The sequence below is a fragment of the Gymnogyps californianus genome, chromosome 12, assembly GCF_018139145.2.
Source record: "Gymnogyps californianus isolate 813 chromosome 12, ASM1813914v2, whole genome shotgun sequence".
Lineage (NCBI taxonomy): Eukaryota > Metazoa > Chordata > Aves > Accipitriformes > Cathartidae > Gymnogyps > Gymnogyps californianus.
This window is the reverse complement of record NC_059482.1, coordinates 21,559,959-21,573,126: the sequence shown is the minus strand read 5'-3', so window position 1 is coordinate 21,573,126 and position 13,168 is coordinate 21,559,959. Positions and strand designations below refer to the sequence as shown.

General features: G+C 46.4%; 1 protein-coding gene across 3 annotated transcripts in view; it reads right to left on the bottom strand.

Annotated features, from left to right (window-relative positions):
- The window catches only part of WDR59 (WD repeat domain 59), a 51,019-nt gene that overhangs the window by 14,216 nt on the left and 23,635 nt on the right, over window positions 1-13,168 (bottom strand). For all 3 annotated transcript variants that reach the window (XM_050904107.1, XM_050904108.1, XM_050904109.1), the window contains exons 13-18: window positions 11,141-11,265; window positions 10,088-10,252; window positions 9,174-9,269; window positions 7,615-7,771; window positions 6,274-6,343; window positions 5,849-6,002 (exon numbers count right to left, since the gene is read on the bottom strand). In XM_050904107.1, the coding sequence (XP_050760064.1) occupies window positions 5,849-6,002; window positions 6,274-6,343; window positions 7,615-7,771; window positions 9,174-9,269; window positions 10,088-10,252; window positions 11,141-11,265 (767 nt within the window). The remainder of the gene's footprint in view (window positions 1-5,848; window positions 6,003-6,273; window positions 6,344-7,614; window positions 7,772-9,173; window positions 9,270-10,087; window positions 10,253-11,140; window positions 11,266-13,168) is intronic.

Below are 13,168 nucleotides of genomic sequence, written 5' to 3'. Positions count from 1 at the left end.
GTTGCGGACAGAAGGGAACAGACTTGATGCCGAAGATTAAGCTGCAATAAGGCATTTACAAAAGAAAGAGTTAAACCTGCTCAAAGTCAGGTTCAAGCTGCTTCTAGTATTATTTTTTTTAAATAAAATTTAAAAATTGCTGCCTCCCTGCAGAAAGCTATGCTCCTTTATTCTGAACAACTGCCTACAGACTAACTCCCCCATGCAGGTCATGCAGCACTGCCTGGATTTTCTCTTCAAAATAACCAACATTTACTATTTCCAGCATCTCCCACAGTACCAGGCACCTTCCACAAAGGGGCTAAAAAAAACCTGAGGCACTTTTGAATCAAGTGCCCCACAGCAGGAATATTTCTTTATAGCCTCCATCAATTAATAGCTGGCACCTGCCCTGAAGCACAGGCATTTCCGAAGTGGAGGCTAGTCATTACCTAGAAAGAAGGACGAATCATTCCTTCCTCTAGACTTGCTAAGCTCTTGCTTCCCTGAGCACCTTGAGCAATGCTGAGCTCTTCTTCCAGAAGGAAGGTCTGCACAAATAATCCACACCTCCCTTTGTGCATGCCTGTGTCTTCGCCTTGGGCACTACTGCCCACTTTAAGAGAGCGTGATTAGCCTCTTCCAAAGGTTATGCATAAATACAATCAGTCCTTCAAGGCTTGGACTAATCCATGTATCATTTTTAAAGTATACGTTACACAAAATTATAACTTTATCACATCACTACTTGCTCTTCCTTCCAAGCCAGTGGTAAGGGAATTAAACTGTGGCCCTTTGTGCACGACAATTTACCACACCACAAGCTGGCAAGTTCCTTGCTTGGTTTTCTTTCTTTCAGTCTGTTCCTGATCCAAGACAAAACTTCATTTCTTGCCTCCACTGCTCCCATTTCTTTATTAGCTCTTTGCAAAAAGCCTTGATGGAGTCAAGTAAATTACTTCTGGTTTCTTTCACTTATTATTTGCTAGTATAGCCTTAGAGCTGTTGTATTTAGGAAGGCTTGATCCTATTATACCAAGTTAAATTAGGTGTTACAGGATTCTATTTTATCCCCTGCTGTCTTATTAAGAGACAGCATGAAGGACAGCAGCTGTGAAAAAACAGTTGTTCACACAGACATTAAGAAAAACAGACCTAAAGAGATCATCTTTAAATTGAAATGGAGTTTTCTAAGCTTTGCCTATGCTTGGCAGATGAGTGATGAGATAGTAATTGCCCAAATTTACAGCACAGCTTGAGCAACGCTGATATCATCAAGATGTTCACATGAATGATGTTCAAGCTGGAGGGACATGTGGACCTGACTAATGGAAAACAACTGTCAAAGCAGTGTCGGAAGGGCAGGTGCCAGGAGGAGGGAGTACCTGCCAGGGTGGCTGGAAGTGCAACCACTCGAACTGAATGCAGGGCGGTGCGATTCCAAGGGCTGGGAGAAGATCACAAATTAAGGAGAAATTCTACTTACTGCTCCAGGAAATAAGACTTTATGCTGCATTGGACTGAGAATAGGCAGCTTATTTTAATGAGATGACAGATCATTGTCAGCAACTCAACCGGTTTGTTTCTTCCGCAGCTCTTAAGTGATCCTCCCTCTCCAGCAAGGCTTCATCTTTTTCAGAAATGAGGTGCTCTAATGTCAGTCTCATCAGTTGGTTGATGATACATAATAATCATTCAGCTACTCTGCAGTGCACGCTCTTTCTTAGAGGTTGATCTTTTCTTACACTCAAACTACCCCTTGGCATCCTTTCCTGACTGCTAGGCCAGGTAAAATAGGCATGTTGTAGGTCAGTATTTGTACCCTGCAAACTACTGTCTGCTCCTGTCCACTTACACGTGCGTTCACTCTTACTGAAGCCCTAGGCCTTGTGTGGAGTGCAAGTCCCCCACCTCTGTGCAGGTTACTCAAAGGCAGGCAGGTGGCATTTTATTCTTGGGCCCTTGGGCAGAAGACAGGGTTATATCAAGGACAGTATTAGCACAGCGCACAGTACCGGGAAGTCGTTAATTGCTTGTATGGACCAGCGCCGCCGGGCAGAGCGAGGAGACATCTGTATGTGAAAACATTATACCCAGGAAAAGGGAAGAAAGACACCAAGAAAATTAAAGACAAAGGTAAATAAACTGAAAAGTGCCCTGAACCAGCAGAGTAAAAGATACTGTTCCCAATGGTTCTGTCATACAACAAACAGTTGCAAACCACGATCCCCGCTTTCATCCACACACAATTGTACCACACAACATTACCTACGGCCCTGGCAAAGCAAGGGCTGCTGTGTCTGTGCCCCACACCAGCCTCTGTGGAAGACTTCGGCAACCGCAAATCTGAATAAAGTCTTCCACACAGAGTTGTATTACTGCAAGAAGCACTGAACCTCTTCATGTGACCTTGTTCATACCATGAATTGACTGCAGAGCAGAGGACAACACCCTGGTGCCCCACATGCCAGGCTCCTACTCTAACTAATTTTACTCCTCTTGGCTGAAGAGGAAGGCATCTAAGTGCAAAATGCATCATTTTTAACACAGCTGTCCAGCACCATGGCACAGAAATCTGCAGGAAGCTAAATAAACACTCCTGCTTACTCAGATATCCCTTTAACATCCAGCATCCTCCAGGACTTCATTCACTGGAACCTGCTGCAACTGTTCACTTTCATTTTAAACAACAAAAGCCACATGCCAGGACATTAGAAGGGATGTAGAGACCCTGCTACTTGGCAGGGCCATGTGGAACTTGTCATTATGGTTCGAGGAACTCATTCAGGTTGAGTGAGCAATCAAATTCACTGATTGACTATGCAGAATAGCTCCAAAGTAGGCTTCCATTACGAACTTGCAGACATTTCATTAAGTACTCAATGCTGTATTATACCAACAATAAATGGAATCTCTCAAAGCGCACTTGAAAAAAAATTTTCTCTTATAGTTCTGTAACAGTCAACACAATAAAAAGGGTTATTTGTATCGTGTGCAATGTATTTTACATTTATTTCCAGCTGATGATAGGCAGTCAGGACCATCAGCCATGCCTTCAGCCTCTACCTTCCCTTGCATCTCACTGCTGGGAGAACCCTGCAGTCACGGAGCCGAGGGGTGAGGCTGGCTGCAGGGCCCCACAGAAAGAGAGAGAAGACTGCAGCCTTGTGCTACAGGTTCCTCCACCAGGCCTCACAAGAGAAGGAGAAAAGGGTTAGTTGAAGGAAATTCGGTATAGTGGAGAAGGAGCAAAACTGAGCTCAGTCCCCCCACAAAGTCCTGCTCTCCTGTAGGCAGCCACTGCTGCCAGCCCACACTCCTATCTGCTGTGAGTTTGAGAGGTCTGCAACCAGGTGGGCCCCAGGCAAAGCCTGAGGGATGTCCTGAGAAGCAGCAGTTTACAAGCCCTGCCAAATTCCCTGACGGGAAGCATGAGGACATCGCTGTCACCACTGCTGTGTCCCTCAGGCAAGGCTGAGCTGTCCCCAGGTCCCCACTGGCATGACCCTCTAACTGGGGGGGGGGGGCAGAAAAACACAGCCATGGCATCTTCTTTAAGAGACATCCAGGTTTGAAACACTGACGGCATTGCCACAGTATAGATACAGCTTCTCCGTTCTGCTGACTACTATTCTTTAGTGGGGTTTTTCTGAGGAGTGAAAAAGGGGGAGGAAGAAAGGAGGAGTGTGCATGTGCGAATAAAAAGTGAGAAAGATATATATATATATATGCGCGTGTGTGTCCATGTATGTGTGTATATATATACACACACACATTTAAATGAGCACAGAAAGGCTCAGTGCCAGCTTTAGTTTCATTTTGGTTTACTAAGGAGATCTCTGCCGGGTTCAGCAGCTCCCCTGCCTTTATGGGAACATATTTCCTGTCTAGCAACGGGCAAATTCCATTTGTTTGTTAATGGTAGCGATGCCAGTCATTGCTACACGGGATTTAAATACCTGGTTATTGCTGACAAATTCAGTTTTGGGGCTGAAGTTATATAACATGAGAGTTTAACACACAAAATTTCAACTTTTATTTAATGCAAATATAAAATCCAAGCTTCAGAGCAAGGAGTTAACCAGACTCAGAGTCTGGGCTTTTTAAAATCCTCACAAAGAAATGACATAAAAATACGTAGCATTGACCTAACAGAGGCCATGACATCTCTGAAGAATCAGAAAACCTTTGCTGAAGGGAGATACAGTTTTTTGTTGGTTTTTTTTTTTTTTTTTTTAAACTGTTTCACTTGCAAGAACATTTGAGCTAGCTCCCTGCTAGGGCCCTTACGCTTCCAATCCAGCATGTGAGGAGATAGCTTGGCAGGGGGAAGGGGAACACAGGAATTTTCTCTGGCTTTCAGCAGACATGGCTACACACATGCTTTGTTCTCTCATTTTTTTTTTCCCCGTGACAAAAATCTTGTCACGATCAATACAAGGGCTGGGGAGACAGGTCACATGAAATTGCACCACGCTGCTTCCACATGTTATTTTTAGCCTTGTCTGTCATCTTAGAGAGCTGCGTGTCAGAGACAAGCACGCTGCAGAGGACAGAGGTAGCTCTTTAAATAAACTCTCCTGCAAAGATTAGAACAGGCTGTAATTCTTGTACCAGGCAGCACCATTTTCTCTTCTCATCAAAAAGAAGTTTGTGTGGGGAAAAAAAAAACCCAGAACGGGGACTCCGAGAGTCTTCTGGGGTCTGTATGGAGGCAAAGCTTGCAATGGGGACAGAGGCGCTCCCCACAGCTGGTAGATGTAATGACTAACTCACATCATGTAAGCAGGACACAGTCCCAGAGAGGTCGGCTGTCATGTCCAGCACTACCGGAAAAAATCAAGACCTCTTTTGGTGCCAAGGAAGGATGAGAGCTCAAGGCTCTGACCTTCCCTCTGCTCCCAGGACAGGAGTTCCCAACCTCCACTGCAGCAGAGTGCAGACAGCTCTCGGCTCTCCTTCGGGTACCTGGAAGCTCTCCATTGCTGCAGCAGATTAGTGCCCTCAGCATGGACAGTGGGCAAACTACTCAAATGCCCTGAATTCTCAGGCTCTCGGTGGAAGCCTACCATATTTTTGCAAGCCACTTCACCCCCTGCTGAAGCACAGAGAGTTTGTTTCTGCGCAAGCTGCGTGGCCTATTACTCCCACAGCATCTGCTCCAGGCACACTGGGCTCTCAGCTGCTTCAGAACTATCCTACGGCCACCCTACAATTACCAACAGGTCTTTGTCACCCTCTGTGTCCCAGAAGGAAACAAGCCCACTCTCCCTCAAAGCCTTGCTTGTGAACAGCAACAACAGCAAGACCTAAACCTAAACCAGAAGTATGTGGATTGGAAGATCTTTGGAGAATCACGTAGGAATTATTTTTGTTTAAAAAAAAGTCCAAAAGGGGCACATATCACTGAAAGAGACACCTGTAATAGAAATAACCAAGTACACCCCATAATCCAGGAGAGGTTGTCAGTAAGCTGCAGAGAGCCACAACCCTTTGCAGTTATATACATCAGGGAGTACTGAGAAAAGCAGAGCTGCCTACATGTACTTATCTGGAGACTACAACTTCTTAAGTGTGAGATTTTAACCCTATGTAATGCAAAGGGAGACAGTGTAATGCACTGAAGGAAGCTGTGATGGTCAGTGTAGAGAAATATCAAAATAAGCAGGTCAAATGCTAGAGAGGATCAGTAAAGAAGTTACTAATAGGAGATAAATCCATTTGACATTTTTACAGAGCTGCCTGTAAAAAGATGCCTTCTTGAGAAGAATATGAAGCTTCTGTTACTAGCAATGCTCACAGCTATATGAAAGGAATACAGATCACAAAAGCTGAAGTGTTAGGAAAGGCTTTTTGGTCTGGTACTTACCCTCTCTTTGTAGTAGAAGGAACTAATGGAGACCTGCTCCTTCTCGCTGCGTGTTGGACTCCCACTGTACAAACGCAGATTGCCTGGAGTCTCTGTGCGGATCTTCATTGGAGTAATGAGGCCACTATGGTACGCTGATAAAGCTGACAGGGACCTAGAAACAAGAGAATACACTTTCAGGAGCTTTCACCCACCAAATTGCCCTGGAGGCTCACACTGACATGTCCGCTAACCCAAGCTGCTAGCAACATTCCAGGTGTTTTGAAAGGAGTCTCTGCTGAGGGCCAGTGATACAGGGGACCAGGCTCTCTGTGTCGAGGGCAGAGCTAACACTAGAGGTCAGTAGCTCCAGCGTAGGATCTGATATTCTCCTGCTTTCCCACCCATGACAGCAGCACACCTCAAATGCGACACAGTGTGCTCACCTGGGTGTGGGCTCCGTTGGGGACACTGCACGGTGCATGGTCATGGGTCTCGTGAAATACACCAGGTACCCTGAAGAGACAAGACATGGCATAAAGATCATGCAACGACGAGTAGATTACCCAGGGGTTGTTTACACAGGGAAACCTGGCCATTTAAGGTATCAGAGTCAAGGGGCTGGGTGCCTATCCACTACCCTGAGCACCTGTAAACTACAAGTAGACAACCACATTTTCTCAACCCAAATCGACTCCCTGCAAACCCATTAAAGAGCATGTTTCGTTGAGATGGTTGTCTTAAAAGCACCATCTCAAGTGCTTACAGAGAAAAGACAGTAAAAGAAAATGAGCAAATACATACTCGTGTTTTAACTCTTCACCAGTACTTGTCAAGCACTGATACTCCAGAGGCAAGAGAGGTGATGGTTGGCTATGCAGAGAAACCATTGCAGCTTGTACAACTCCTCTTCAAAAGGGTAACCCCAGCCATCTGAAGCCAACTCCAGAGCACTCTCTCACAAGCCTTACCCCATTTGTTAGCATCCCAAGTGTCTTCAGCCACCCACTCTTGCACGAGTTTCAGGACTTAGTGGGTTTCACTGAGCCTATTCAATGCAATACTACTCTGTTTTACTTTTGCTGGGAATTCGGTGAGGCCTGTATGAAAAGCAGCTTTCAAAACACACTCAAACTGGGATGTGGTCAGGTCTGGAGGAGGCATGTTTGCATCTGAAACAGCTCAGTGAAACGTAACAGCTCTTACTCAGACTTTAATCTGTTTTTTAAGGATGATCTTTGCACTGTACACTCTCCTGGAAACCTGGACGTGATTGTACCCCCTCTCCCATTTAGGAGAAGTTTCCAAATGACCTTGGGAAATCTATTTTGGACAACAGAAAGGGTGCAGAATGAGAAAAGAGTCATTAGTAACAAGAATATGGCTTCAGGAAGGGGTAAGTTCAACACTAAATCACAGTAGTTTTGTAAAGGTCGAGAGCCAGAATATGTCCAGCAGTTTGATGCTGGTAGGAGAGAATTAGGCAAGGAAAATAGCTATTCCCAGTCTCCTGTAAAAGGTCTGTCAATGCCTCTGGCATGCCACAAGCCAAAGGCCATCTCTTCAACTAGCCCTGGATTTCCAAATCCTAAAGTCCCACATGCAAACAGTTGCTAACTAGTCTCATTATCTATAAATTTATCACAACATCGCTACTTTAATACCATTTCTTACTCATTGCATGGCAGTGACCAAAGCCTCGTCTTGTTCAGAGGCAAGTGTTCCCCAAGACATTAAGAGGACCATTCTCCAGGTAGCTGTTGTAACATATCAGCGATGGAGCTAACCTGCACCACAGAACCTGGCTCCAGAGGTCCGTGGAAATGGGATGTTAGAGTCCTGGTAGGAGCCATAGGCATTGGAGACCCGGGCGAACGTGGGCAAGGGGGGTGTTACGGAGTTTGACAAAGCGTAGGGATTGCTGGACGTGCTGTCCTCTTGGTTCTGAAACAGAAGTTAGCCAAGAAGTCACACAGGAAGAAAACCCAGCGGAGCACTGGGCATCGCAGCGCCAAGCAGCCTCATCGAAGGTGCTTGTCCTTTGAGCCAAAGTAGATCAAGCACAGAGCATGGTTACTGCTCTGGCTGCAAAGGCACTTGCAAGCACATTTAGCTTTGAGGAAAGGGCTTCTCTGGCTGCTTGTCTAGAGATTTCTCTCCCACCATAGCCGTGTTGAAATACAGAGCTTAACTTGGGGTGAAACAGTGGGAAACCATACAGAAAATCTGACCTTCAGACTCTGGAGATGACTCTCAAGACAGGGAGCTGAGCTAAACCTGATACCTTAATGATGCAAGTGAGACAAAGGCTCCTTAAATAGAAATACCACACAACCGTGGGGGGTCAAATGCAGGTTGGGAGTCTTGAAGTGAGGAAGGCAGGTGGTGTGAAACGCTGGGGGACCTCATGCCTATCCATAGGAATTTTGGCAGAAATCTGCATTTATTTGGATAAAGCAGCTACAGCTTTGGATAAAGACCTACAGCTTAGGTCTAAAGGAATTCTTTGAAAGCAGCAGCGCCTGGCTTGAGTCATCAGATTTCCATACAATGGAGAAAAGTTCCCACTCTTACAACATTACTGCTGAAACCAAACAGAATTAAGCCTTTCCATGTAAAAAAAAAAAAAGCCCTTTATTTGTGATGAATAAACAAAACCTCTTTGAAAGGAAACCTGAGGAGACTCTCCAATTTTTCCTGAATGCTAAAAACACCCACTCTGGTACAGTTCACCCACACACAGACCTAATAGCTGACACTGGGATGCTGAGTAGGTATCACAGATCTCTCAGCTAAGGGCAGAGTGTGACCTGGATTTATCTGCAGTATCATCCCTACAAAACCTCAGCACAAGGCTTCAGAAAAAACAAGGGAAGAAAACAAAGACCCTAGAATAGGACTAGCAGGATCTTTGACTAGCACTGAGACATCTGCCACTGCCTTTCAGACAAGAATGAATCCGTCAGCTCCCTGAGGCCTCTTATCTTCTCTCACAGATGATAACCATGCCCTGGCACTCAGTGAGATATACTCTGAGCTGGGAAGCTACCATGCACCACTAAGATGTTCCAACCCCCAGCCACTCCTGCTAACCTGAATATCAGTGAGCGTGCAGAGCTCCCCAAAGCAGCAAACCTTCAGGGCCTGATTTTCAGAAACAAAACGCATCTAATCATCCACTCAGTTTTCTTCAACATTAACCAGAAGTGCTTACACAAATGTAACAGCCAGTCACAGGGGTCTATTTACATGTCTAATGAGGCTGGACTCTCACTGCAGAGTCAAAAGTGTGGGACGTGGGAGAAGACAACAAATTAGGGCGGAAAGCCCACACAGTTCTCCATACCACAACAGACTCCAGCCAGGAGACCAGCTGACGCAGGCAGGGCTCCAGGCAGCTCTGGTTCCGCTTCACTTTCTGCAGAGAAGTGTCTTTCAATATCTGGAATACATACAAGATGCAGCTTGAATCACGGTTACAGCCACACTTTCCCCACATCCTTTTTTGCCTGCTGAGCAGCTAAGATGCCAGGATACAGAGAGGCCAAAGACATCCCGTAACCTCCACTGGAGCCACACTGACCCACTGGTGTGCCGTCTGCTTTGAGGAACGGCTGTGAGCTTTCAACAGAGCACTGAGAGTTCACCTAGATTCAGCACACTCTGAGCCAGGATTCGGGCTTCTATACTATTGTAGCCCATATGTTCCATACCAGTTTGTGGCAAACTGGATCAGTTTTTTTTTCAGGAAGGAACCCAAACTGATCCATCAACTTGCTGCTGGGGAAGGGATTTCATCAGCAATAGGACTTGCCTACACCAGATGATCAAACACCTGGTCTGGAACTAGCGGGGCCTACGTAAAAAGTCCCCTCATTTTTAAAACAAGTTTGTGGAGGAGAGCAGGAAGCAACATCCAGCTCAAAAATATTATCTTTCTGCAGCTGGATGCCTAGCTGGTCATTTTGTCTATTAGGGGGCTGGGGGCAACTACATGAGGAGAAGGATGTTAGGGATCCTCAGGCAATACACATCACACCGGAACAGTGAAGAACACGTGTTTAAAAAGCACCAGTGGAGAAAGGCAAACACTGGGCTGCAAGGCCAACAAAAACCTCACCCTCGGAGCTCCACAATGTATCCGTTCAAACACGGATCTGGGGTATGTCCCCAGCAAGGTCAGATGTTTTACTGCGTCAGTAATCTAGGCATCAAGTGTCCAGCATTTGTATATTTATACAGTGTATACTCCCCACACACCTTCAGCAGCTTTGCCTTCATGGAGGCAGTGATCGAGGTTGGGTTGATGAACTGGAAGGACGGTGCAGCATTATTGGGATACTGGACTGGGAACATCACCAGCATCCTGACTCTGTGGTTGCCACAGTGCACAGACACCGTACAGCTACGACTCACCGCATCCATCTGTGAGGAAAAGCAATTGCTCTGTAGTTAGATCTCCAAGGACTTTTAAACTTATAGTGGCTTAAATTCATGCTGAGGGGCTGATTCCTCTGCACACCCATAAGATGAAGTCATGCTGTTCTCAAGGGCAGTGAACACAGTGACAGCAAAAAAAACCAGGCAGACGGGGACAGACTTGGCTCGCACCAGCAGACTGCCAGTCCAGCATCCCAGCATCTGGAGATCACAGCCAGCCCAGGTAACGCCAGGAATCAGGCTCTACTGCCAACAGCCACTGCACCCCAGCCCGCTTCACCTGGCTGTGGAGAGCACCAGGCCCAGCGCAGCAGTAATAGGCACCATCTAAGATCATACACCGCTGTCTCAGAAAACTACATCAGGATCATGTCATGAGCTGTGAAACCACAGAGGCGGGGAAAGGAGACAGGCAGCTGCCTCAAGCCTCCCGTCCCAGTACAGTGCTGTGCCTCCAGCCAGCTTCCACACACAGAGGAGGGTTTGGCGTGCAAGGGAGATGCCAAAACTGAGGGAGACAGTGCAGGATAGGGAGGGCTCAGCAGATCACGTTCAGAAACAGTTGAAATGAGATCAGCCGCATGTCATGGAACAAGTCACTTTCCACTCTGCAGTCTAGGCAGAGAGGAAAACACCGTCCAGCCTTCTCGGGACCAGCCAGTGTACTTACTGTGCTGAAACGCTTCCTTCACTCCCAGTGTCTGGGATTATCCTCTTTCCTACTACCCTGGCCAAGAGGATCTCTACAGCTCAAATTAAACCTTGTTTACAGACAGCAGTCGCTGCAGCAAAGAAGTATCCCCTCTAAAGGCTCCAATAAGCCAGCCTGCCCACATCCCCTCCCTAACAAGCCAGCAAAAGGAAACTCTCTACCTCCACATTGACGTTTCGGATCTGCACGTTGATCAGTGAAAACTCCTGCTGCAGTGTTTGAGGCAGCCCCAGTTGGTCTGTTTTCTTTCCCACCAGGGGGTCATTCAGGAAATCTTCTTTTAAGGCTGACAGGAAAGATGGAGAATAGGTTGAGAAAAGCTATAATGGACAGACTTTTGGCACGCGATGCCAGGAGGCAGCCAAGACAGCAGGCTTTCCTCTGCTCTTCTGACACAGAGGTATGAGTTTTACCTGGCAAAGACCTGCGAGCTGGAGGGTCTCAGCTGTTGTTTAGAGGCAGGCTTCTGAGCCTTGCTCTTCAAAAAAACAAACCTGTCTGCACACAGGTTTCCCAGGAAGGTTACAGAAGCTGCCTGTACTCTGTACAGCCCTAAATGGTCTGTCTCTACTCATCCGAGACCCCTTCTCCTCCCTACACAGTACTACCAGAGTCACAAACAGCTGAACTGGAGCCTCTGGGTTCAGCAGGAAAGAGCTGCTGCCAACACAGTCTCCAGGAGGAGCTCTGGTCTTTGGGACTCACACCTCACCACTCTTGGCTTTCAGGGAATGCTTCCAAAGCATAATAAGGCTTTGGGAGAGAGAAGAGGGTATTCCTGGCCCTAGTAGAGATTTAATTAATTTGTAGCAGCCATTTGCATTTAACATTGAAAGCACTCTAGTGCTTTAATGGTCTGTAAAGATTCATCTAAATGCTGGGTCTAGCTGTCCAGTTCCAACAGTTTTCAGGAGGACAATAACCTCTGAAGGCTGGAATACATTTAAACAGCCAGGCAAGCGCTGCAGGACACAAGGAATTACGGTTAAGATAGCAAACTTGACTGAGTTTCAGAAGAATTGGTCTCTGCCTGTGGTCGTGCCTGGCTTTTGCCTCTTATCTTGCTGTGTACCCCTATTAGGGCAGGGGCAGCTCCTTCTGAAGGGTGTTTCGCTGTGGCACCACCTCCTAAGACCAGATGTATTTTTTGATGATGGTTCCAAGGACACAAGGGAAGTCCCGATTATTCAGCTGTCATTCTCACGCTTGCAATATCATATGCTAGCAAAAAAATAAATGACAAGAAATGCAAAAAGCTGTCCTTTACAGGCATTTGCCTAAAAGTTACTGACTTTGCTGCTGGGACAAATATATCTGGTTTTACTGCTGCCCGGTGGGTTGCTGAATTTGGATAGGTAGGATGCTTAGCTACTCGTTCCTGTTTGTGATTTTATTATAGTGCTTAGATATACTTCACAAAAGGGAGCTAAAAAGGGGATTAAAGGAAGATCAGTGGCTCTCAGGGAAGATAATTATTTCTAGCTCAAGACAACACATAGCTTACTGAAAAGCCATCTCTGAGGTTCCCAATACGGGCAGTACCCTCCCCTTTGTCTTCTCCTCCCATTCCCTTCCAATTAGTTTCTAATCCCCCAAAGCCCACATATTTGTCTAGATTCCTAAAGATCCTTTATAGGCAGCAGCCACCAGTGAGGAGAGCTGTACACTGAAGACACAGCTGGTGGGCTTTCTGATTTATCTGCACAGCGCTGTTCTCTTCAAAGATCCCCCAAGGTGCTTTACTAATATAACATGGAGACTTTGTCTGCAGCTGAAATGCAGCCACCTCCAGGGTGAAACACCAACAGTCCACAATAGCTTTTAGGCTAAAAAGAACTGAAATTCCGACCTAGGGACTTGCTTGTGCGTTAATCGTGCAATCATGGTATTTGCAGCAAAATCTACCCTGCTACAGAAAAGTCATTTTCATTCCCTTTGGCCGCAAGGGAAACCCTACCACTCTGAACCAAAGCCAGACTCACACAGAAACCACACAGGACGTATGAATGTGACCTCATCAGGGACAGTGAAAGAGTTAACTCTCTCCTGTGGAAAAAGAGAGGTCAGGCAGCCAGAATGAGAACACTTAATGCTCCCAGCTGGAGCAAGAGAGGCTGTGCTTCCCCACACAGTACCGCTCATGCTGAGCACAGGTAGCCAGGGCTGCTTCTATCATATTATAAAACCCG